This window comes from Empidonax traillii, unplaced genomic scaffold, assembly GCF_003031625.1.
Source record: "Empidonax traillii isolate 1590-97213 ecotype Southwest subspecies unplaced genomic scaffold, ASM303162v1 scaffold132:size1788729, whole genome shotgun sequence".
Taxonomy (NCBI): Eukaryota; Metazoa; Chordata; class Aves; order Passeriformes; family Tyrannidae; genus Empidonax; species Empidonax traillii.
Genome location: NW_020955325.1, coordinates 1,263,524 through 1,290,995, shown reverse-complemented (window position 1 = coordinate 1,290,995; position 27,472 = coordinate 1,263,524). Strand labels below are relative to the sequence as shown.

Sequence of the window (27,472 nt, the reverse complement as noted above, 5' to 3'; positions counted from 1 at the left end):
TTATTTAATATTGCATTATCTCCCACTCCTTTAGATTTACAGAATGAGAAAGTTAAACAGAGGGAACTGTATTCAAGTCAATAGAAACAATATTCCTTCTTCCTAATTATTATCGTGTACCTAAGAAATAGTTGGAGGAAATATTTTGGTGAGACAGATTCATCTCTTTCAGCTTTGAAATTCTGTAATGAAAATATTGAACGGCAATAAACCCATCCCTCAGTTTGTTTATTTTTACTACAATGCCATTTTAATGCACCCAGGCATGGGGTTCCTATCTCCACTGTGTGGAGCTCAGTTTTACATCTAAGAGAGACAAGAGACTGATCCCACATCTAAGAAAGCTTCTTTGATGCAAGCCTAATTTATAGCACTTAGATTTTCTGTTTTGCTCATACTATCTTACTGCTTAAGAATGAACTACAGCTGATCTTAAGATTACACTGTTTAAATACTAGCAGGCAAAAAATAAAATGTGCCTTAACCAGCGTTTGGCCAAAATTCTCCTAAACCCTTCTGTTTAACTGGACTTTCCATTTATTTTAGTCATTTAAGTCCCAACAACCTTTTCCTACCTTTACTGAGCATTGAGACACTACTGTGTCAGTAGCAAACAGTCCTAGAACATGGTGAACTTCCATTTCTGAACTCACCTACTTTGGAGGAGTAGGTTGAGAATGGGACTCTGCTCTTGTTATTACCCAGCCCACATTGACCAGGATATAGAAATGATTGTTCTACTTATGTGGCACTCAAAGAACACACTGTGTCTCCTCTATGGCAGTTTTATTTTCCTTGCACAGAGCAAGCACTGTCAAAAATAGTAAAATACACAGAAACCAGTCAGCCATTCTTTTTCTAAAATACCAAGAAATGTTGTCTGCGTGTTATATTGGCCACTGGAGGAAAAAAGAAGGGAATAAGAGGAAATGGCTGACATAGTCACAAAGCTTGAAAAAAAATCCTGGAAGCAAGGACACATATATTTCTCAGTGCAGGACTGGTGGTTGATGTCTGGACATGTAATCAATCTACATGCTATATTTGTTTGCCAAGATGTACCTATGTATACTTGGATATACATAAACATATTTATTACTGTGCATACATACATAAGAAGCCATATGTATTTACATACAGATAGATCTGAACAGTGGTCTCTCTATTGGTAGCTACTAAGGGCATATATATGGGTTTATTTTTAAACAGTACCTGCACACACACTACTGTATGTGCTTACGTGTGTATATGTGTACTCATCTCTTCACCTGTGACTTTTAGGCTATGTTGTTGTGGTTTAATACCAGACAGCAACAAAGCACCACACAGTCACTTGCTCACATGCACCTACCCAATGGAATGGGGAAAAGAATCATCAATAAAATAAAAGGTAAACCTCTAGGCTGAGATAAGAACAGTTTAATTACAGAAATAAAATAATAATAATAATAAAGTGAAAAAGGAGACAACAAAAGAGAGAGGAATAGAACCCAAGATAGAGAAGTGATGCATCATACAATTGCTCACCACCCACTGACAGATGCCCAACTAATGTTTATCCAGGACAGCAAATTTAGGTGTTCTTATGCTTAGCATTAGAATATTGCACATCATCTACCTGTGGATCTCCACATGCATTCTGTTCTTAGGCAGGTGTGCAATCAACAAACTGCTGCTCATTCTGGTAACTGCTATCCTTCTCTTCTGAAAGTAGCTCACAAAGCAAGAGCATATCTTGCTAATGAAACACTGTGCTGGTTTTGGTTGGGATAGTATTAATTTTCTTCCCAGTGTCTAGTAGGGAGCTATGTTTTGGATTTGTGCTGAATACAGGATCAATAGTATAGAGATGTTTTTTGTTATTGCTGAGCAGTACTTACACAGGACTAAGGTCTTTTCTGCTTTCTGTACTGCCACACTGGTGAAGAGGCTGGGAATGCATGGGAGGCTGGGAGGGGACACAGCTGGGACAGGTGACCCAAACTGACCAAAGGGACATTCCAGACCATATAACATCATTCTTAATATATAAAGCGGGGGGAAGAAGGAGGAAATGGAAGACATCCAAACAGTGACGGCGTTTGTCTTCCCAAGTAAACCACTGCGTGTGATGGGGCCCTGCTGTCCTCAGGATGGCTGAACACCTCCTTGCCCATTCTCTGTTTTGCTTTGCTTGCATATGCGGCATTTTCTTTTTCTATTGAACTACCTTTATCTCAACCCAAAAGTTTTCTCAGTTTTACCCTTCAGATTCTCTACCTGACCCAACTGGCTGTGTGATGCTTGGCTGCTGGCTGGACTTAAAACACGACAAACACTCTACATACATGAGGATGGAGTTACCATTTCCTAGAGAAAAGACTGGTGGAGGTGAGATTACACCAGAATCCTTTTGACTGAAAATTCAGCCTTTTCACACCCTCCAGTATATCTAGAAGTAACATTTCAGTTCAGAAGTTGCAACTAACTTTGCTCTACATGACATTGGAGGTTGTGCTGAATGAGACTTAGCAGGACCTAAGCATACTCCTTCATACGTTTCTTTTTCTGTCACCTTGGCGTGGTCAAAACTGAAAGGAGCTCAGACAAGGGAGGAAACAAAGAAAATGATGACAGGGGGTTTTAAGTGGAGTATTTCTAACATAAGCTATACTGCAAGCTATTGCCTACAGTTCTGCTCCGAGGTCAAATAACTCAATGTCATGTCTGATTGTTTCACTACTTCATATAGGCAAACAAGAGAAAGAAAACCCCACAACCACCACATTCAAAGCACCATGTGCAGAATATTAAGAAGAAAATGCTGAAAAGTACATTGCTGGAGGATGTATGTTCAGCCCATGATGCATCCCAGCATCACTGTGTCTTGCCACTCCCTGGCAGTCATTGTTCTGCTTGGTTTGGGTCCTTCACATATAAGGCACTCAAAAGGAGAGGATTAGTGGTGATGGTTACAGCACACTGAAGGTGCTACTGTTTCCTATAGTATATAATGTTCTTTTTTCCCTCTTTCTTCCCATAGGGCACCACATTTTTCCGTTACCACACACTTCCTCATTTTGCTTCGAGAGCAATATAAATAGTGACCAAAACAGGTTATTTCCCTAACTCCTCAGTCACTGTCCGTAGGGTCTGTATGGTTTTAAAACACAATTTCTTTGCCTTTCAAAGCACAAGTATCTCATGTTGTTCTAACAGCCTCAAGTCTGACACCTCTTACTGCAAATCCATCATTTGCATGCAGGTCTATCATTAGGTATTAATAAGGGTACGAATTATTTCCCAAGAGCTTCCAAAAGGAAAGATGGGTTGCGTATATCTGTCCAAGATCCTGTTAGTCCCTCACAAAGCCCCAGAGAAGACAAAAGTTCTGAACTGCTGTTTCTGCACTGTGCTACAAACTAGCTTTGTCCTACATAGGCTAACATTGCCTCTTAAAGGCAGACCATCAGCCTCTTGCCACATTATTCCCTGCTTATATAGAAGTATTAGACCCCAAAACTTAAACAGTTATTAGCTTGAAGCAAGAAAATAAACCCCTAGTGTTAACTGCATCCTGCAATGCTTGCTTTCATGTTCCTGTAAGAGGTATAAGACACATAGTAACTGTCTTCTAAAACAAGTTTCATTTTCCCAGACTGAACATAAAATCTGTGCCACTAATGGAACATTACTATTACATTATTACTACTATAAATACAATTACTATTGATTATTATATGTTGAAGAGTCTGGTGTGCACAGGGAAGTGAGTAGTTAGCAAGTAGCAGGTAGCAAACCGCAAGAGACAGTTTCCAATGACACAATAAAACATTAGGATCATCTTGTACCACCACTTACCGAAAACTTAAAAATGGTGGCTCATTTCAATGTCCTAAGATGCCTTCCATGAAAAACAAATTAAGGGCAATAAGAGAAAATATGCAAACAGGTATATTTTGCTTTAAGGTTTCTTCTTATTTTATGGAAGAAGAGTTATTAATAAAGACTTCCAGGTGCCAGAGAGAGATAGACTGAGGCAGCACACTGGGGAAAGGGACACTGCCAAAAAACTTTCAGTCCTGGCATGACTGAGCTAGAACCACTGAGCACCTTCCAGACTGCAAAGCAGTCATGACACCTAAGGTGGTTTCCAGAAAAGAACAATAAGAGAGCTAAAATTCAGTTCAATTATCACTTTAACATGCACATAACATCATATACTGAGACACATTATTTCAGTTCAGCCCAGTGCCAGATTATAGATTTAGGATCAAAGACTGTAAGCAACTCTCACACGATGGGAACAGTATCTAATCCTTCCAAATAGTGAGTATGAAAAGAGCATGCATGCTTTGGTGCATAACCAATTGAACGTGAAATGCCTTTGTAAAGCAATTGTGAAGAGGTCTAATTGTGATTCTTCAGTGTCCAAATAGGAAACTATCAAGAAAGCACAGTGAAAAGACATTGAGCACATGTATAGTCTTAGTGAAACCATCTACTAATACTGTGGCCTGATATCTTGCCTATGTTTTTTAAAATAAGTTAAAAAACTTCAAAGAGCACAAAAAAATACTGCAGTGGCTTCAAACCTCAATCTTATACTATACTGAGTGAGCTATCCAACAAATTCCAATAGAAGTCCATCATAACACCAAGAGTGCAATGCTTTTTTAAAAGGGGTCAGCTTACAAAATTTGTGAAGTATGCAACATTTTTTTTCCGTCAGATATAAATACGTGAAGAACCTAAGTGCTTATATCAGAAGAAGATGAAAAAGTATTTTGCACTCCATGAGATTAAAACAGGACGTTGATCAACTACCAGGAATAAATATGCTTTATTTTTAATTTCACAGACTTGGGTCACTTGCTCCAAAATCTTAAAAGAGCTGAATGAGAAGATTTCTGATCCACTGAGGTTTATTTTTAATCTTGAATAACAGAAAGATAACAGATGAATAAAAGAATGATAATGTTGTTTGAATACTTTAAAAAGCCAAACAGGACAAAAACTGTAGAAGAGTTTAGCCTGCAGGAAACTTCAACCCTGGAGGAAATAGCGCAGCTTCTATTTGAAGTGCTTAATAAAAACATTAGAGGAATACAATACTTAATGTCATTAGACCTTCCTGTGTAAAAGGAGCTTCTGACAAGTAAACCTGGTATAATTTGAATGATAATGGCAAAAGCATAGATGAAACACTTTTTAAGACATTTGACTGAACATCAGAAGACAGCTTTGCCTAAATAAACAGCATACAAGAACAAAACAGGACATAATATTAGATAGAGTCCTCAGCTAACAAGTCTCAAAAATTATTTGTCAGCGGGGTATCATTACTGAAAAGACACATTTCTAATGCCACCAAAAGAATCTATGTTTGATACAAAAGTATTAAATATTCTATCAAATACCTAGAAGTAAATATTAAAAAAAACACTGAACCTGACACTTGAAGGTAGCACCAAGTTTGGCAGAGCATTAAATAACCTTAATGTCAGATCAGTCATACAGAGTGATTCAGATTTGAGAACAAGAACAAATACCTTACAGTAAAAAACAAGGAGCTCCATCGGTTTTGTTTTTCAAAAGACAAAAAAGAAAGGACTTGACTGTAGCAGATTTCTGAAGAATCTTTGTTCCAGCTGAAAATTCTGTCACAACAATCAACGTTTAGGAGCCATTGTCAGACAAATTCCAGATTAAAGGTCCAATTTCTTTTGTAGTAGGGAGCAGTTAAACATCACAGCAACTTACCAAGGAAAGTAATAGATTGTCTTTTAATGCCTTCACACCAAGGATGGTTAAAATACAACCTCCAAAAGAGGCCCAAAATTATCAGATTTAACATGGGGGAAGTAGGAGAAAGTGAGGTTTGATGTTTGTTTGCTTATGAACATTCCAAAACCACTTATATGGGGGGATAATGAGATAATCACCTGAAGGTTGAGCTAGCTGGGTAGTTTGAAACCCTTACATGACACAAATCACTCAATTAGGAAGAGGACATATGACTGCAGACTCACTCTGAGTAGCAAGCATTTGTATTCCGTTGAGTTACACAACAGATCACTTGTTATGCTTCCTGACTTTTATTCCTGATCCTGCCACTTGTCTGTTGGTTAACTTTTGACCGTTTTTCTCATGATTTACTAGTTGAGAATGTTTGTTATAATGAACTAAATAGTGCCAATACATCTCCTTCTCCAAATAATAATTCTTTACAATTCAGTTGCTTTTTATTTTTATATATGTTTACTGTTAAGTCCCCAGTACCCAAAATCATAGAATCAGATCATCAAGTCCAACCCTTGATCCAATGCAAAGAAACTAAGGTGCAAGGAGAAGTCCTACTTGTCCTTAAGACATCCTTAACAGCAGCAAACTGAATACAGAAAACGACAATCACAGTTCCATGGCAAACGACTTTTGTAAAAACGCATCCAAGTTAATACACTGAACGGAACAATGGCCCTCCTGGCAGAAGACGGACACGGTGACCTGACAGGTGTTTACGATTTCTAATATCTATTATTCTCTGGAGTTTGTCCCAGTAGGGTAGACATCCCCTTTTTACACAGCACCAGTCCAACTTTATGAGTAAAACAATGCTCCCTGATTTTGAAGTCTCCTGTAAAAGTCAACTCCACGCAGATTCAGTGCTCAGAAAAAGGGTCCAGTTACGCAGTAATAAACCTTCTTAACAGTTACTTCCACAGTTACAGCCCCAGGGAAAATCATATAAATAATCATTGTGTGAATATTAGTCATAGATGGAAAGACCCACAAAACTAAGTTAAGGCCCAAGAGCCATCTGTTGCTACCACAGCCCATACTGATATAGAGAGCTTTTCCTATGGGAAATCTCCCTCCAAACCTTTACAGAATTCCTAATTCCACACATGGAAATATCATTCTGTACTGAAAGATAAATCCTTTTGCAATGCAGCTCAATATGCACAGCTGTAAAACTGTTTCAAATATCCTCATTTTTGATCAATTGTTTTGGGGGCCTTAGTAATTACAAATGGTGGAAGAAGCCAAACTGTTTAGCACTTCTCTGCAATCATCTGGGATTCATATTTTCACTTAAAGCAACTTCCTCAAATGTAGGCTGCCTCCACACATTAATATTTGTTTTCATTTAAACAAACATCATTACACCTCCTGCCAACACGGGGCATTCCAGCCTTTTCTAACCTTCTGTCTCTGTTCCTCCAGCTCTTCCTAAAATATCTCACTTCCACATCTACACATTGCTACATAAACCTGTATGTCAAACTTCAAACTAAATTGATTCTCTGCTGCTTTCCCCCTCAGGTGTGTAAAAGTCTTCAGGAACATGACCTTGCTCTTCAATTCTTGCAACGAAAGGATTATGTGTCTCATGGCCTCTGATGGGTTGTGGCATTTTGTAGTTAATAGAAGGCAAAGCAAATGGAATATCTACTTGGAAATACTACAGGGAGCCTAGAAACGGTGTAGCTGCATCAGGAAATATTTAAACGTAAAATCCTCCATATTACATTGGATCAGCATCCTTTATCTGAAAACCCCTTCCTCAAATATCATGCAAGTCTAATAGAGCAGCTGTGAAGCAACACTCCTCTAAAACCATTTCACAGACTCCACTTATAAGGGGCTGTGAGAGTTTGCATACAGAAACTGATGTCTCTATATATTATCAATAATTTTTCTTCTGTAGGTTTTTCCAACCCCAATAACATCCCACAGCAAGGATTTCCACTACTTTAATTGCTGTCATACCTTGAAGCTTGCCCTGCCTTTCTCTTGTGATGCCACTTACTCCTTATACTTGAAAAGAAACTGAATGACAGTAGACTTTGATTCCTCTCCCATAATACAAACGATTTTATGCCCCACTGTCATACCCTTTTTACATCAATTCAAAGAGCTGTTTGTGTAGCCATTTCTTGTATAGAAGTCTCTCTCATGAACTTTGATGACCTTTGTTGCCCTACTCCCCTTTCTGAGATTCAAAGGATAGGATGACAATGTCCAGTGTGGTTTTATTTATTGATATCATTATATTTTGTTTTGTTCTTATTCCCTTCCTAAAAATGTATAACATTAGATGTACTTACTTGCCAAGTATTGATGACTGAAAAAATTTTTTCAAATAACTATTTAATAAATCATCAGAATCAACTCAAAACAACATCATTGCATATGCATAATTTGGATTATTTTCCCTCCCTCCCAATATATTCCCACCTCCCAATCTCAGTTAGTGTTTACACACATTTAATTTTATCTGCCATTTATTTGTCCAGACATTCACCATTAATAGGTCATTCTCTGCAGTTTTCCAGACAGTCTTCAGCTGAATACTTTCATATTCTCAGCAATATGTATGTATTCACCAATCACATCCCTTTCCATTCATAATTCCACTAAGGAAACTTAAGACTCCAGCATGGACCCCAGAGGTTCTCCTCACTGGAGCTCTCGCATGGGAACTATTTAGTCCTATACTCTGCTTTTTACCTTCCAACCAGTTCTTCCTCTTTACAAGGACCTTCTTTCTTTGCATTCACTTTTTCAATTCGTGAAAAGCCTTTTCATGGGACACATCACTGAAAGACTTTTGAAAACTTACCAAAACTCTCCTGTCCATGCACTTACTCTGGCCTCAATAAAACCAAGGAAGCTCCTGACTGTGACAGTTCAAATACAATGCCAATACTATTCTTAAGCACCATTATCAGGCTTGTCTGCTTCACTCCAAATAAATGGAGTCTGTGGAATGGTTTTAAGGAAGTATTGCCACACAGCTGATATGTTAGACTTGCCTGGGTATTTGAGGAGCCATTTTTCAGATCTAGGCCTTTGACATGGTTCCCCACAATATCCTTCTCTCTAAATCGGAGAGATATGGATTTGATGGAGGGACTGTTCAGTGGATGAGGAATTGGCTGGATGCTCACATTGACAGGGCTGTGGTCAATGGCTCAATGTCCAAATGGAGATCAGTGACAAGTGGTATCCCTCAGGGGTCTGTATTGGAACTGGGACTGTTCAGTATTTCGTCAGTGACATAGACAGTGGCCCCGAGTTCACCTTAGTAAGTTTGCAGATGACACTAAGACAGGTGGTGCAGTTGACACTCCTGAAGGACGGGAGGTCATGCAGAGGGACCTGGACAATCTCAAGAAGGGGGCCATGGGAACCTCATGGTTTAACAAGGCCAATTGAAAGGCCATGGAGCAGGTCCAGAGGAGGACCACAAAGATGATGAGAGTGCAGAAGAATATCTCCTATGAGGACGGGCTGAGAGACTTGGAATTGTTCAGCCTGTAGAAGAAAAGGCTCAGCAGACATCTCATTGCAGCCATTCAGTACTTAAAGAGGGCTTATAAGATGGGGACAAACTTTTTGCAGAGCCTGTTGCAACACGACAAGGGCTAATGATTTTAAACTAAAATAGTGCAAATTTAAACTACATACAAGGAAGAAATTTTTGACAATATTAGGGTGGTGAAGCAGGGGCACAGGTTTGCCAGAGAAGTGGTGAATGCTCATCTCTGTAAACGTTCAAAGTCAGCAACGTGATCTAGTAGACGATGTCTCTGCTCATTTCAGGGGCATTGGACTAGATGACCTTTAAAGGTCTCTTCCAACCCAAACCATTCTATGACTCTTACCAAAAGTTGTCCCCATAGAAATCAAGTATTTTCCATAAACTCCAGATGCAAAACCAAAGGGGACACAAACACTTAATTTCCCTTCTCTGCTGGATGCACAGGCAAATCTAGCCTCCAGAATAAATGTGGAAACAGCTGGAATCAAGTTTTTAAAAAACAACTGTAGTTTTCACACAGACCCAAAACTACTAAGAAGGGAATAGAAAAAGTGATTTAGAAAATGCACTCAATGTCAAAGCTGTCTTTTGAATTATTAATGCATAACTTTATGTGGAGCTCACAATGAGATGAAAGTTATTAACCTAATAAGTTACATGCATAATTAATATCTCTTATGATATATGATTTGTGAAGTTCTAACAAAATGTGTCACAGAGGTTGTAAACATGAAAACTAGCCTGAAGCAGAAAGAGCTAAGCATATGCAAATTAGAGAACATACAAAAAATACATACTAAATAAAAAAGCAGAGAAGAGAAAGGAAGTGACAATGCTGCATTTCTATGTGGTGTACTAATGTGCAGTTATGAATAACAGGAAGTAGGCTCAGACAACGAGAGAGAAGCAGGCACACCAAACTCAGTAAAGGAGCATGGAGGCATTCAGTGTTCTCATTATCTCAGATGAATGCAACTTCAGTCCTGGAATATAAACCAGGGAAATGGAGGAAAGTGCTCAGCTGACAGCTTACCTGGTTAGCTGAACACTGAAGCTGCAGACAGAGAACCCATTCTTAAACATTAGAACACCATATATATTTCTTGAGCTTTGCTTTGTAACCAGTTTTAATACTGCAACTGATTGTTTAACCATTATCTGGACAGAATAAATAAGATGGGCATCATTAGTAACAGCTTCTACTTGAGAGAGATGACAAACACAGTAGTCTTGTCCTTTAGAAGTGACAAGTCATCACAAGGATCATGGTTTATCAAACTCTTGAGAAAGCTTTCCTCTTTGTTACAGGTGGTTTTCTTTACAGTTCTTTACATCTTTGTGATGGGTGATACGACAGACCCTCCTTTAGGAGGCTACAACCAACATCCCATTTATACAGTTGCCAAAAGGGGTTATAGGGCAGCTGCAGAAATCCAACTATGATCACATCATCAGTATCAGAAGGACAGATTTAGTCCTCATTGGTCTTCTCAAGAATAATTGGGATTTTGAAGACAGCCATAAAACAAGTAATAGAATGTGAACAGATCTTCTTAGTTAATTACCTGATTTGTTGGGAAGATGTCCTAGCATTGCTAAAGATGAAACAAACACTTGAAACCCATATCAGAGGTGTGAGAGAACTGGCCCCTATGTAAATCTGAATAACCGCCTCTCCTACCCACTCAGATAACAGCCACATTGAGCTCATATTTGCTAAAACCTCAAAGTACCAAACCTCCCAGGATCTGCTGCACTTTTAAGTCAGCAGTTAACAGTATGAGGGAAACACTTTGCTTCCCCATTTTTCTGTCGATATGATAATCTTCCCAGAGACTGGGAAGTTTATCATCAGAGCCTGCTCCAGATTGTTACAAAGATTTGTCCAGTTGCAAATATGTTCTGGGGGCAACTGTTCTGCCCTCCTAATATTTCACAGAAATGTTTCAGTAACCTCAAATGTTCTGAATTCCACTGCCAGATCTTTTCTCTGACAAAAGTTCAGAAAAGTTCATGCTTATCTTCATATCTGTTCAGGGCTTGAAACCCATTGAAGCAATTCACAAACAAAACCTAACCGGAAAAGGAGTACTGGAAGGCAGCTGAGAAGCATCAGAATGGTATGAACTTGATCAGACTTCTGAAAAACGACTAGCTGCATTCCTTGTTGTTGCTGCTGCTGCCACCTCATGTTGGCAAGTGCATGCAAAAGCAGCTTGTCCACCTACCTCCTGCCCCAATCAGGGGAACGTCTTGCCTCTGGCTGGCATCTCACTGCATTCAGCTGCAGTAAAAAAGGGAAATCTCAAGGACAACCAATCCAGCCAGGATGTTCTGCCAAGGTTGCTGTTCCTAGCTGAGGAAATGGTCCTCTCCATTTTTCTCAGCTAGAAAGAGAGAGAGAATGTACACACACCCCCGCCCATTATCCTAAAGCCCGCAGGTGCCAGCAATCCAAATAAACGTAGAGCAATTAACAGAATTAACACAGCTTTAAATAGCTTGGCTCACCAGATGCGGACTCCTAGCAGGGTTCTATAAAATGTAAAGTTATTACAGATAAAACCATTAATCATCTGTTCAGAGACTTGTTCTAGATGCAAAGCCCATTTCACTTAAAATGGCTAATAATCAGAAAGAAAAGCACAGATTTAACAGGAATGATTATACCATTCTCAAGCCCCATTTACAAATGCCATTTTTCATCTCTGCCACCATTCCCAAATCTCTGTGTTCCCTTTGCTTGCTAATGCTGATACATTAAGAAAGCTTTGCAGGCATCACTCAGTTACCTCTTGGGGTGCTAGAACTGAGATAACACCTCTTAGTCCCTTCCACTGTGGACAGAGGATCGCACACTATGCATTACTGCTTTCCTGGATACAGTTGTTACTGTTCAGCTGTGTGACATCAGCCTCATGCAGCTTACAGATAACCCATGCACTCCCTGATGTATTACGTATTCAGGTGCTAAAATTTGTACTTAGGAATTAGGAGCATTTGAGTTTTCCCAGTAGCCACTGTATGCAATGTAGCAGTCCTCCCAATACCCCCCTAACACCTTATAAAACAAACCCCATTTACTACACCTATGTCTAGATAGCTACAAGAAACAGGTGTTGGGGGGCAGACTCTAACTCGTCTTTGAGCTCTAAAATTACCATTTCTAACACACTTATGGAACTGTAGCTCAAAGAGTATAAAACCTTGTGATAAGCAATTCATAGCTTAAATTGCATCTTTCCATATATTCATCTTATTCCAATTTAATTGCTTAGGAATCTAGATACATACACTGTTAATCCTAATTAAATGAATTTTGCCTGTGCAATTTGAAGAAAGCCGGGAGATAAAAAAACCCCAAAGCACAAATATTCAGTGCAATAGACAACATCAACAGAGGTAGACTAAAGCCACAGAGCAGCAATGACAATTAGAATAGAGAGAATATCAGAGACTATACAAAATCTGGTTTTATTATAGCAAGCCCACTGCCTTTTCCATGCAGTTCAAGCAACAAAATGCCTGCCTCCTCCCGTGCTCCTCACACTTGACAGATAGCTGGCTCACTGCTACAGAGGACTGGTGGACTTGGGAGGAGTCATCCAGCCCACCCGCTCAACATTCAAACCTCATCATCCTTTCCTGCCTCCCTTGCTGGCAGCTGCAGCAGCCTGGCTTTTTGTGGTGGGTAACAGCAGCTCAGTCTTTGTCCATTGCTGACAAAACTCATGCACATTTCATAGCAATAATCTAGCTTTCAGGGTCAGTCAAGGAGATTTATACAGTGACTGCTGCTCCCAAAGAGATGACATTTGTCAAGCAGCTGAAAGTGCCTGTTTTATATAAAGAAATGTAAACAGTCTTGCAACTTCTCTCTCTCATGTAATTTTAATAATATTAGCATATGGCAGGTCCTGACTCTCCAAAACTACTCTCATCTGTAGTTCTATCTGACAGTATAAGATCAATCCTTAGCAATCTCTTCAGTGCAACATAAGGAGCAACAAATAAAAATATATCTCCTATTTCTTCTCAGTATGCATCCAAACCAAAAATTTACTCAGCTCAGTGAACTACAAAGCCAAGTAAACCAAAAGAAGCTCATTTAATTTCATTGTAAGATGAGAACATCAGGCTTCGGTACATCCATTAGGATGGTACTAGCTTTAAATAACAGCATATAAAAAAGACAGCCAGAAATCTTTGCCACAGTAACTACCACGGGTATCACCACTGCCCTGCTGATGACTTTGGACCCATCTGTGTTTGCCTATCCTTGTATCCTGTCTTAGTTTGCTCACTCTTGAATGGAAATTGATTAGATCACATATTTTTATAAGGACTGTTTCTTTACTATCTCCATTCTTTAGGACTGGGTTACCAGTTAACTTTATTATATGCAAAAAACACAGGTTATATTGCTCCAATCCCCATACATTTTTTGAATTTGTTGATACGAATATAGTTCTACACCTGTAAACACTCATTTTCTGAACCACAGCACATGGCACATCCCTCACAGAAGCTCAGCAGGAGTCACCATGCAGGAAAGAAAACCACTCCTGGTGGTCCTACTGCAAAGCAATCACAAATGGCCACAGCACCGGGACTGAGAGTAATGTGAGGACAGCTCAGTCAGGATTCACTGGAGTGCTCCATTACTGCTGTGACACATCAGCCTCCTGGCTACATGGCCCAGTGGTGACAGCAACCTGTGCTGCCAGCCTCCTCCCTAGGTACCTGTTCCAGTGGCAGCTGGAGAGAGTTAAACTGGGTTGGACCCCACTTCATTGTAGCTCCAAGGATTCTCTTTAGTTTATAGGTATGGTGGCCGTACACAGCTCAAACAGCCCTGCAAAAAATGCCTCTTATATCTGCAGCATAGAAAGGTTAAATATCTGTTTGCTCATCAATACTCACTTTAAAAGGTATGCTTAATCTACATATACTCTCTAATAGCAGAACTTTGGCTATTACTTTCGTAAACTTCCTAAGAGTGCAGTAACTTTAGCAGTTCAATGCCACTGAAGTGTTGATATGTGAATTATCCTTTAGATGAATCCCCAACAAAATGTGCGTACCGAGGATGACCTAGGATGCCTACAAGCTGCTATCTGCCCACTGATAAGAGTTCCGGAAAACAAGATACTACATTGTAATACATGTGATCTTCATTAGCACCTATATTTGTTAAATTTGTGGACAGAGATATGGAGAGAGAAAAAAAAAAAAAAAAAAAAAAAAAAAAAAAAAAAAAAAAAAAAAAAAAAAAAAAAAAAAAAAAAAAAAAAAAAAAAAAAAAAAAAAAAAAAAAAAAAAAAAAAAAAAAGGAAACCTTACAGTTTTTACTTCTAAGTTCATTATTGCCATAATACTCTAGAGTATCAGCTTTATGAAGTGCATTAAAGAAAGAATTTTAGGAGCCTAGTGTTTTTTTCAGTAGACAGTTGATAAAATAACATCTCCTCCACCTCCTCTACCAAAGTCAGCTAAAAATTCAGCTCGTGTCTTTGGCTCTCCCATGTTTTACTAATTGAAAAGTAACTCTAGTACTTAATTTTTATACTGAAATTCATTCACTAAAGATTAATTTCATGAGGTAATTTAAAATTGTTTTCCAGCTCAACAGGAATACTTTCCATAGATAAATGAGCAGGTAATGAATAAACTTCCCCCAGATACATCTTGCACTTTCCATGTGGCCAGAAACATTTGATGAAAGAGACTGATCAATGACTGAGGTTAGCTTATGTTATCTTGTAACAAACCCTCATCCAAAACCATTATGCCAGCAAAACTCTTGTTATGGATGCATATAAGCCAAGATGATCAAGTTATATTCTTCAAGCAAGAAGCAAGGCAATAATGCTGGCAGAAACCTCACTTCTGTAGGGTAGACAAGGGCTAGGCTACATAAGGAACAGATACTTTGAATAATCCACTAGCTAAAGCAAAGCTGCAGCAGTAGCAACACACCAGTACATCTGACATGACCATCAACTGGGATAGGCAATTAATCCTTATTAAAAATACAAGAACACAAGAAAGTGAAACATTAACCTCTGAAACATGCAGAGCAACATGTACTTCATTAAAGAGTCTCCCCAGATCCAGTACAAATTTAAGTTTTAACTGGATACATAACTGGAAGATCATTTTCTATTCCCAGTCAGACATGGAAAAAATCTCCTAAGATACACTGCCCTTATGATGTAATTCCTACTATCAGAGAAATGCCCATCAGACCCTGTTCACTTTCAAAAAGTAACTGCAACTCCAACTGTTTGTTTGGGACTGATCTTCATTTGAACAGACCCCCCCACCTCAACTTCGATCTCTTGGGCATAAGGTCTGTTCCAGATTTCTGAATTCCCTCACCTGAGCTGACTCTTAAAAGAAAGTAGGGGGGCATTTCATACCCATCAGCAACAGTTCAGCTGGCAAGTTAAGATACACCATGCAACCTTCTAAAGTTTGCTTTTCAAACTCATCCCCTTGTCAGCTTGACAGGAATGTATAAAGGAATCAAGGATACAACAAGAAGAAATAGTTATATATTACTAGTAAAGAAGAATGTCCCCCAGAGAAACAAAGTTGTAATAAGTCCAGGAACTTGGAGTATTCTGAGTAAGAACATCATGCAGTTTTGACTCTTTCACTGTACTGAAGACATAGGCTACCCTTGCAAGGAGGAATATCAACAAAGAGAGATAGGTAGGATGTCCCTCTTTTATCTATTGCTCTGCCAGTAGCAGGGTGTATGATATTGGCCAAGATACACTATCACTGTGCCTCAGTTGCAGCATTTCAAGGAAGAGGATGAAGACATTTACTCCCTTTGGTACTGTGTTTTAGCTGATAGTTTGAAAGAAGCCAAAATATCTGAGACTGCTTTGATAAAACTACCCACTGAACTCTTCGTCTGAAGGGTCCTATGAGCTAATACCATTATTTCATCATTAAGAATTTTACTTCTAGTACATGTTCCTACTAAGTATAAGGTCACATTGCATCAAACTCTGCACCACCGGATTTTTTGTGTGAGATCTCTTCATTCATGAGAATCATGATTCAGGAAAAAAAAAATTAGACACTATGCAAATATACTCCAAAACCAAAGATATTCATTTGTCACATCAAACTAACTGGGACATACTTCTGGGAACTATCAGTCTGGGATATTCTACTTTCTCATCATTGGGGCAGTGGGAAAAGTTAAGGGAATTCACTCAGAAGAGTATTAAATAGGAAAAAGCTCGAGACTACAGGGATGGCTAGTTTGCTCCTCAATGCCTAGACTCCTTCAGATGAATTAATGCTCAAAAGTTGACATTGTACCATGGGATGCTTTCCTCTCTGCATACTTAGCTCTGACCTTTCATCTCCTATGACTCACAGACACTGCATAGTAATCTGCATCCTATCTCTTTTCTCCCTGGCTCACAGTATGGGCATAGACTTTATATGTTGGAAGGACTTCCAGACATAAACATTCTTCTTTTCTCCTATCCTTACTAAATGATTCTCTAAAAAAAAAGCTACTAGAAAAATCAGCTGGATCAAGTGCCTTCTCCAGAGAGGTTGACATTTATCACTGCTAAATGTTAGCATTGAGACCATGAACCACAGAAGATTTACTTGACTTACGCCTCATTTGACATAAGTGGTATTATACATTTTCTCCTATGCTTGTGTATAGGGTGAATTTCACTCTAGTTGTGGAAAAAGGCTGGTACATCCCATCTTTCATGGTCATAGGATGGAGTGGACATGTAAACCTATAGACAAGCAAAACAAGGAAGGTACAATGCCACTCCTGGCAGCATTAGCAGAAGTCTGGCAGGGCAACACAAGTTCCATTAGTAAGATAAAAAAGTTTGGTTTTAAAAAATCTTCCTCAAAATCTTGCTTCTTTTTCAGTGCTGTCAGGAAGTCCAGAGACAGGTGTTTCAGCTCTCAGATGCTCAGTTCAGAGTACCTCTTGCTTACCTTGGCTTCATGTCGTGTCCCATACTCATACCAGAAAGGGAAAGTTGTTCTTCAATGTGTACCACAAACACTTACAGGATTCTTGCCCAAGAATCCAATATGTGTTAGCAGCCAGCAGGTAACCTGGGAAATGTTCAACTAACCAACCATAATATCCCTTCTGATTATGAGCTAATATAGAAATAGCAAATGAAAACCAGCACAGGACCAAAGCTTATAAGCCTTACTCGATGAGAAAACACTATCACCTTTTCTTCTCCATCTATTGGTCTACTGAGAATTCTCTCAGCATCTTGCCTTATATTATATTTCTCTTAGTTTCCAAATGCCAAAATTCTCATCTCCAAATTCAATCTTTAAAAAAACAAGTTTGGGTTTTTTTTAGCTTAAGAATGTCATCAGGAGCTGCACAAAATGTTGGCCAACATCTCCTTTGTTGTGTCTCCCAAACCACTGTTTAATATTTCTACAACAGTGGCACTCAAAAAAAAACCAATGAAGGTCTTGTTCTGGATGCTCTGCAAATGCACAGAGAAAATCACAGATCTCCATGACTTTCAATACACACAGTCTACAGCTGTAACAGGAGGGTGATCCACCACAGCAACAGTAATTCAATTGGAAGTTTAAGAGTGGGGCAACCAACAATTCCTAGATATGCAAGTTTAGGAATCAGGGTCATCATCATCACTAGGGCTATTTGGTATGCTCTGAAAGAGAATAGTAATGAAAGACCAAGATTAAGAACAAGTAATATTTTTAGAAGTGGAATCATATTCAACCTTTCACCATGCTTTGTCTGCTTCTACACAGCACCACTAGCCCCTTCCTTTCTTTTTCAAATATTAAACTCACTAAGTAAACAGACAGGAAACAGACTGGCCCAAACACAATAGGACAGCTGGAGCAGCAGTATTGGACTAACACATGAGGGCAACTAGTGCCTTTAATGTGGTAGCTTCCTTCACAGCACATCAGTGAAATTCCCCACACTGTTGATTCTTGACTCTCTTATGCATTCCTGAGGCTCTGTTAAATCACTGTTGTGGAAGGGGATCTTGGGCACCCAAAAGTTTTTGGACTATCTTATCTCCCTGATAGAGACTACCTATTGCAACTGCAACTTCCCCCATCTGTCCACTTCACACTCAGGCTGTTTTTTTCTGCCTCCAGTTTTAGGCTGCCTTCTATCTGCACCTTTAGCCTTCTCCCCAGTGTGACACTCTATTCAGAAAAAATCATCCTCAAACAGAAACCATATCATCATTGCACATGCAAATAGTCCTTAAAAATACCTGACTTGCAGATAGCACCTGAGGTATACATATAGCAACTGGGCACACTCATGAACCATTTGCAAATCTGGCTCCTAGCAGTTAAATTTCAGACAGAAATGATTTAAGCTTTCACAGCCTTCTTCTATCATGGCCAGATGGTGCCTGACCCCTGCAATAATTTCTGCCATATTCCATCCATATGCAAGCCTCACTACTTCCATCAAACTGTTAGTACCAATCAACATTTTTCAGAATTTAGATTTTAATAAAGCACTGATAGAAAAATGTGAAGATTTCATAAATTCTCTCATGAACATCCATTCTCTAGAGATCATCTTAGGTTCCTCTACGGCACCTCCATATGCATCATTTAAGCATTGCCCAAAGTAAATCAAATCTGAATGGCTGTTTCCATAATCCTAGGAAATATCTGATTTTCTCCCTTCCCTAGCAATTGGATATTGAAATCCCATTTTCCCTCTTTGCCTACACAGTTAAATTTCCCACCCTGCCACTCTCCATCTCCATTGATTAATGGAAACTCCTCCCTGAGGTCCTTCAGTAAGTGTAAAAACAGGTGTTTGTCGTTACCTTTCTTGTCCTACCTGCTTCTGGCCATTCAGGTGTCATCGAAAACAGTAAAACCTGTTAATGGATCCTTTTCCCTTTCCACCTTCAGACAGTGTTTCTCCATGTTTAGCCAATCCCTATTTCTTGAAGCACTGTCATGCCTTCCCTGACACCCACTAAAAACACTTCTCTTCAACTGTCTCAAGATCTGCTCCTGTATCTCTTCCTATCCCATCTCCATATATGTTTCCCTCCATGTTAGGAAATACACCGGGTTCCCACCACATTTCCTCTAGAATGATTTATCTTAAGAATGAAGGTCCAAAAAGTATTAGATTTTGTGGAACTACAACACAATGTCCATGTTTCATGTCTGTGTACTACCCTATTATTTGCGTATTTAGTCTTTTAAAGTTTTCATGGAAAAAGTTACTTCTCTTTTCTAGTCTTGTTCCCCCATTACAGTGTCAGGTATACTGCAACACTGCCAGGATGGGTATGGAGAAAGGTAAACCAGACAGTGCTACCAGACATTGGGAAATATTCAGTTCTGATCAAAATGGAGGAAAAACCCCAACCCGAACTACACAATTAATACTTGGATTTATGATTTAGGAGTCTTGGATTTATGATTTAGGATTTAGCAACTTACTGGAATCTCTTCAATCAGAACATGTAGCCACAAGGAAAAGAAGATACAGGAGGATCTGTTCTTTGGTGAAAGGAGGAACCATTAGGCCAGAAATAGTCTGACCTAAAGAAAACATACTTTAGATAAGAAGATATTTACATTAATTTTAGGAAATAATATATGGTATGTGTGTACATATATATATATATAATATGTATATATAACTGCAGCAGAGGAGACCTGAGACCCTTAGTTCCTTCCCAGGAACACGCTCTTATGCACTCCAATTCCTCCTAGTCAAGGCTTAGACTCTGACCACAAGAAGTGTCTACCCTGCCAGAGCTACCCTCCTCCCTATCACCAACCCCAGCTGAGTGGAGAAGTCCTTCCCAACTGCGGAGGGTCATTAGGCACTCTGCCCCCCTGCACCTCAGCACCTGCATGTAATCTCAGAGAAAGTGGGAAGGTGATGTTCCACTCAAGGAGGTTTCTTAGCCCCCATGTGAGCAGTTTTGTTGGTGTACTCTGAGGCTGAGGTAGTCCAGATGAAATACAAGAGATTACGGGGTAAATGCTGAAAGCTACACCCCAAACTCTGCATAAATCCCTTTGCCTTCCTAGGAAATTGACACATCCCTAGAGAGAGTCTTCAACAAATGCAGGGGAGCAGGAACACACTGTTCTGCTTTAACACCTTCAAGAGATCAGCAAAGAGCTTGGCAGGATGTTCTTCACCATTACAAACGACAGTGCAATCCACTCAGAGTGTGCTGTCTCTGGGAAAAGGCAATTACATAGCTAGGACTTTGGTAGGAAATAAGAGCATGTTGCTCTACTTGAAAGCATAAACTGAAAGGAACGATATTTTGCTATCATTTTATCCCAAGCCTTCATCCAGCTTTCTTGGCTTAGAATATTTTTCTCAAAATCTCAAGTTCCTCCCATACTGCCTGAGGAGAGACTAAGTGTCCTTTTTGGTCACAAAGAAAAAGTTCAAAAACACAAGCTATAGGGACTGATTTATGAAATACACTACTATGCCATGCAGAAAGCCAAGTAAAGTTCCCTGCAGCTGGTTCTGGAATCAAAAACGTTATAAGCACACAAGCATTGCAGTAACCCAGTTCTGCCTCTTCAAGGATCAAAGCTGGTTGCTCCAGGGGGTCAGTCTCATCCCCACAGGTATTTGCCTTTCTTGAGTCACTTCAGGTTTCTTTCACACCATGCTGTGCAGCGTTGCATTGCACAGATGCACCCTGGTATTTCAAAAGTAAACATAAAGAAAACACTCAAAAAACTCCATCCTCTAATTCCAAGTGGATCTCAGATTGGTCCTTTTACCTTTGCCACTAATGTTTTCGTCTCCAGCAAAGAAAACAAGAGGAAACAAACCCTGGGAGGACTTTCACGAGGCAAACTATTTTCTGCTCAACTAATCCAAAGGTGCACAGGAAAGCACTGACACCTTTGATGTCAGAGTAATTCACTACTTATACAGTGAGAATCCTTCTCAGCCTATGCGGGCTATTTATTCTGGTCAGATCCTGCTCTGTGCAGACACTGGTGTTACAGCAGCACTTCTGGACTTTGTCAGGATTCTAACAGTCATCTAGGGATGCCCTTTCTCCATCCAGTGCAGCTCCCCATTCTCCCCCACCTGCAAAAAGCAGAACCGAGGAAAAGCACACTTTCACTTCCTAGTGATACCTGCAGTAACTCACCCTGTGGCCTAAGGGGTATGAAGGAATGACAGAATGGAAGCACAGAGTCTTAATTAAGTAATATTGCTTCCCTTTTGAAATATTTCATTTCTCCATCCCATTTCCACATGCCTCTCCTGAAAACCCTTCACTACAGTTATATTTAGTAAATAGTGTATACTGGATTTGTCATAACAGACTGGGCAAGGTACATTTTGGACACATTTTCACAAGAGCTGAAAGCATTACTGGACCACGACTATAAGTAGGTTGCTTTTAAGCAGACTAGAGCTCTAAACCAGAGAGCACCAGCCTGTCCTTAAGTCAAGACATCTGCTCATACACATCTCCTGTCACTGCCTAGTCGAGTGAAGATTACAAAGCACATTCTGATTATCTGTTTACTTCTTCTCATTCTTAAGTGGTTGCTTGGGTTTTTCTTCTCACAGAGCATTATGAGCCTTGGACGGCTATGTAAGCATCTCTTAGCACATTGTGCAAGCTAATAGAATACAAATGATTATATAAATAATATAGCTGCTGAAGATTTTCTTGTCACTGCTTTCTCTGCTCCATTGGCTTGACTTAGAGCACACATAAAAATGGCCTCAGCTAAGTGTTTTGTTCATAGCATCCATAAATAAAATTAAGATCCTGATTTAAAGAGACACTAAGAAGCTGTATCTCCTCCTGATTTCAATCAAACTGGGATGCTCAGTGCCTAGGAAAATCAAGCCCAAGGCGTCACAGATGAAACCAGAAGGAACTGTATGGCAGTTTGTATTCCAGCAGGGCAGTTTACATTTCTTATTCAAGATGCTCACATGCTCTTTTTCAGCATATGTGCATCTCTTTAACCAATCCAGAGGTCAGGCAGGAGAGCAGCTTCAGACTCTGACAACCGTTACTCACATCGGAGGACCGGCACATAACAGAGAACCCCTGACACCATAAGTCAAGCATTAGTAGGATAGTAATGTCAAGTCAGTTACAGCCACAGAACATCTACCTCAGAACTCCTGCTTCCATGGCTCCTGTATGAAACCTCCACCTTTCCTCTCATATTAAGTGTTCAGACAAACATGAAATTACAACAACCTGCTGAGCTGCAAATAAAATTAGATCAACCTTGCCACACCCTGTGAAAAACACTATTAGTACAGAATCCCAGCCTTAAGGAGAAAAGCCTTGCAAGAAACTCTTATTCCAGGCTAGCTAGGAAGCCGGCTGACAGAAAACCTACGACTGCTTTTAAGTAAGCTTTCTATGACACATTTTGGAAACATCAATATCTGCATCCCCATTAATCACAGCGATAATCACAAACTATATTAGAAGAGAGAGAAAAGATAAAAGATAATTGCAATGCAAACACCCAAACGAAACTGGACCAAGTTTGGGATTCGGATTGAGACTTCATTTTTTTTTAACCTTTTTTTCTTTTTTTTCCCAAAGAACAATATTCTGATTCCTGCTGCTAGCCAGGCAGTCCAATCTCAATTACCCAAGTGTGAAGTTTCTCAAAGTTGTGGATTAACTATATGACAAGTGCACCCAGCCTGAGGAATACAACATGGGTTTCGGAGCCAGCTAGCTCTTGCTGACCAGGGCAGCCACTCAACTGCACAAAATTCCCAACAGTGTAGCGATTATAAGATTACAGTTGCCTGTCCTAGACACTGTTAAGGCCACATAATGACTCTGCCATGAGATAAGGACAGAATGGAGCAACAGGATGGTGCTAACTCCTGGTAGAGGTAAGATCTGGCTAGCCTACCTTATATGTGGCTAGCCCATACAGACAAAAATTCCCACTGTGGCAAACTGTACAAAGAAGCAACTGCTCGTATGCATACCATCAGTCAAAGATCACCCCAAGTTATGGAACAGATGGCATCTGTGACCACTGAAGCCCCCCACCCCCAAATATGCCTCCATGGATACCTAGAACTTGGACTGTAACTTAAGACACAAGTGAGGGGAACTTAAGGGTGGTATTATCATCCAGGTATTTTCTCAGACCTAGGAGGAGATTAACAAAGCTGGAGGAGAAGAATGTATCACTGATAAAGGACACAAAGAATGAAAAATTTATGGGCCACAAGGAAAGCCAACTCAGCAATTGTGCTGAAATCAGCTCGGACTGCATAAAAGGTAATTCCATCAGGGAGAGATCGCATCCTCTGACTTGAAAAACCCACCAACTCAAACAGAAAGACTGAGTGGAGCATGGGACTAATTAGTATAAGAAGCTAGAGAATCATTTAACCAATAGAACAAGAGAACTGTGGAGCCAATTTTGAGGAACTGAATTTTTTTCATTGCTTTAAAACACTGCTACTGTAGTGAGCTGTGCAAGCCTCCTCTGCCAGGAAACTGAAGATAGAGCTGATGGGCGGAGGCCATAACCCCCAAACTGTTCGGTTTGCGGAGGCCCTAAGGGTGAGTCTCTAGGTGTGTGATGCTTGTTGAAAGAAGGACAGTGGTAGTTCTCAGTGTGTGATACTTATCTCCTATGAGTCAGGCTAGGCCCTCTGTGCACACACCCATCACTAGCCAGAGAAGGGCTCTTAGCAGGGGTGCATCTGAAGCAACCCCCCCGTCCCACGCCTAAATGACTCTACAAAAACCATCACCTTCAGCCTCGGAAAAACAGCATGACTGTGAAAAACCAGCCCCCCTCCCCCACACAGGGGAAGCACCAGAAGTATTTCTAAGGGTACATAAACTCACTGGTTATGTTTCATGGGCTTCTTTCCCACATCAATCCCCGATGGACCAGTGATAACAGTGATTATGGCAACAACAACAAAGTCTGTCAGAGAACTCTGAGTGGTGACTATGAACTTCTTATTCTTTCTCTCTTTTTCTTTCTCTCTTTTCTGTTACACATTTTCCTGGGCGATAGCTTGATGCATATTATGGTAGTCAGTACAACCAAAACAGCTACATACCTGTTTTCCTTTGCAACCAAATAGTTCTAAAATAAACCATATCTATCATATCTGTAAACACAGGTAATCTACTGTTGATATACTTTTATTCACTCCAACGGATTTATTAGCAAAAATCCAAAAGTTACTTCTGCCTTGTGGGGCAGGCTGTAACACCAATGAGCATTAATTCCTTTGTTTTCAAAATGTATAAGAGTGAAAGGTTTTGAGTGACCTCAGAACCCCCCACCACCAAGAAGCTCAAGATAAAGAAGAACCAACGGGATGCCACTGGATCCATTGGAGGTGACTATCTTCTGCTTAATCTCTCTCTCTCTCTTCTCTCCTTTGTTTTCTATTTATTTCTATCTCTCTATCTCACATTTTATTGTTAAGTACAATCTGTACTAATGACTTCAGCATATGGTCTTGTTTTCACCTTAATTCTGGCAGAGGCATCTCTCAGTAATTGGATCACAACACATGGACTTCAAGTCCACATGCCTCGTTATTGCCACACATTCATTACACCCTCATGCTGCACTCTCCTCACAGAATTTACACTTTTTATGCTACTTTAAACTTTTATCTTTCCATTTTATTCTAATTCTGTATCCTCCTGGAAAATTTAGAACTAACTATGTTCTCAGGTGAAATCGAGGATCATAAAAAAAATTCTAAATAAGCTTCTGAATATGATTTTTTTCAGCTAAAAATGTTACTTGGTAAACAAAGGCCATTTATCTTTTTATAATGGCTATTGCCTCAGTGCCTAGAAGATAGCCATTTAGAAGAAAACATTACTAACATCTTACAGAAGATACCTCTCCCGCTACTAGGGTTATTTTTTCTGTAATCCAAACACTAGAAGTCTGATTCTGCCCTTAAGATCATGAGTCTTCCAGCCTTCTGTCCAGCCAAATGACAATTTTATCCTATTGCAGTATCAGTATAACATTCAACATCAGGGAAAGACATTGAGTGTGTAAGGCAGGAAAGAGTGATGACTTCAAGAAACCCAAAGCACAGAAAAAAGAACTAATTTGAAATAGTTACCTCTTTGAGGCAGCCCATGAAGTTGTTGCTTACTGGAGAGCCAGGTAAATCAGCAGTACTGGGGCTCCCTCCCACATAAAAGAAGTCATCTGAGCCCAGCATGGTGTAGTCCTCCTGCGTGTAGCCCGTGGTGGTAAGGATGCCGTCCACAGAGATTGTCACCTGTTTGAGGGACACAATGGACAAAGAAAATCCCAGCAATGACCTTACAATCCTGAACAGAACAACTTACCTCCCCTATAATTTTATGTTGGTTTTATTAAGGATTTTGTTGATATTTGGTATGTATTTTTTTTAGTTCAGTGAAGCTCTATTTTCTGGTCTGATTTTCTCACAACAGAAATGTTTCAGCATCTGCTTCTCCCTTTTCTGGTTCATCAGCACTCTCAGGCTTACCCACCAGCCTGCCCATCCAGATGCTTTCCATCTATTCAGGCCAGAAAATGGAACTGTCCTTGAAGGAGATTTCTCATATTAGCTGATTTTATGATTGATTAGAATTTATTTTAATGATTACAGTTAGTTATGGTTGTTAGTAAAAAACAAAACAAAACAAAACAAACCACTAATGAAGACAAGGTTGGTATTTTTTATTTTTTATGCTTCTTTTGCTCATGGCACACTGACAATCATGCATTCAGGGATGGGGGGAAAGGGATCTCACTTTCAATACATTATGGATGTGCATGCCATGTACCTAGAGAGACACACACCCACCACAAAAAGAAATAAAATAAAATAAAAAAAAAACTAACTCATAACCAAAATATAAGTAGAAAATAAAACTAAAGTAATCAAAATAAATCAACCACACACCAAGTGTGATAGAAGCAGAGATGAGAAAGAAAAAGGAAGAAGAAAATCGTGCACACACTGCACTTTGACATATCATGCCAATATATCTGAGGCCCAAAAAGATGATGGGAAAAAAGTGAAAAGAGAGGGAGGCAGAAGGAGAGGGAGAGTAAACCATTTCACACTTGCATGCAATCAAAAATAAAAATACCAAACAAACTCCATAATAATCAAAAAAACTCAAAACCAAACAGAAATATCCACAAAATCTCTAACCACAAACACATGGAGGGTGAAGGGTGACATAAGGAGGGGGAGGGAGAGGAGCAAGTGAATTTGATGTGTTTTGCTTAGATGTTGTTAGTGGTTTCAAGGGAAGATGGAGGAAAATAGATCGAGGCCAGGAGGAGACGGGTGAGTCACCAGACGTGGACATGCCATGCAGAGTGTGTACTGAAACAAACAATCGGCTGAGCTCCTGTTGGCCACGCAGGTAGAGGTCAGAAAGAGAGAGAGAAAGTGAGAGAGAGAGAGCAAGAGGAAGGAGAAGGAGAGAAAGCAGGAGGGAAGTGGGAAAAAATCAGGAGAAAGAGGACAACTCTGGCCAGTTTGCCTGTAATAGCCATTGCCACAACAAAAGAGGGAGAGAAAAAGAGAGCCTTCACCACCATGGACTAGAGGCCCTGCAATGGTTCTGATCTAGAAACCTTCAGAGTTAAAAAAAAAACACATAAAGCAAAAGCAGAGAAAAAAAAAGCAAAATTAAAACAAAAGCAAAAGAGAGAAAGTTAAACTCAAAAGTAAGGGATAAAAATCCCAACAATTTATCACTGGAAAGGAAAAGAAGAACTAAAGACATAGGTAAAGAAAACAATGAAAGAAATGTCCAAACCCCGTTTCCAGAAGAGTTGTGTTAGTTGCTTTTGATGCTCATTTTTCTATTCAAAAAGAAGAAAGAAAAAAGGGGGGGGGGAGGAAGTGTTTGAAATGAAATTAAAATAAAATTAAAGGAAGCAGTAAGTATAAAGGAGGGAGGAGAAAAAGAGGGGGGAGGGGGAGGAAAAGGCAGGTAACACACGGCAAACCCAAAAAAAGAGACAATAAGAATGATATCTACCAGACAATGTAGTTTGTTTACCATAGCGTGTCCAATGCCTGAGTGCTTTGCGGAAAAGGGGGAAGAAAGGAAATTAAAAAATCGTGAACAGAAC

At 39.7% G+C, this 27,472-nt stretch overlaps 1 protein-coding gene across 1 annotated transcript in view; it reads right to left on the bottom strand.

Moving 5' to 3' along the window:
- Nucleotides 1–27,472, bottom strand: part of NRXN3 (neurexin 3) — a 744,047-nt gene that overhangs the window by 445,034 nt on the left and 271,541 nt on the right. Inside the window, exon 7 of the mRNA XM_027883699.1 lies at nucleotides 25,467–25,628. Within this exon, the coding sequence (XP_027739500.1) occupies nucleotides 25,467–25,628 (162 nt within the window). The remainder of the gene's footprint in view (nucleotides 1–25,466; nucleotides 25,629–27,472) is intronic.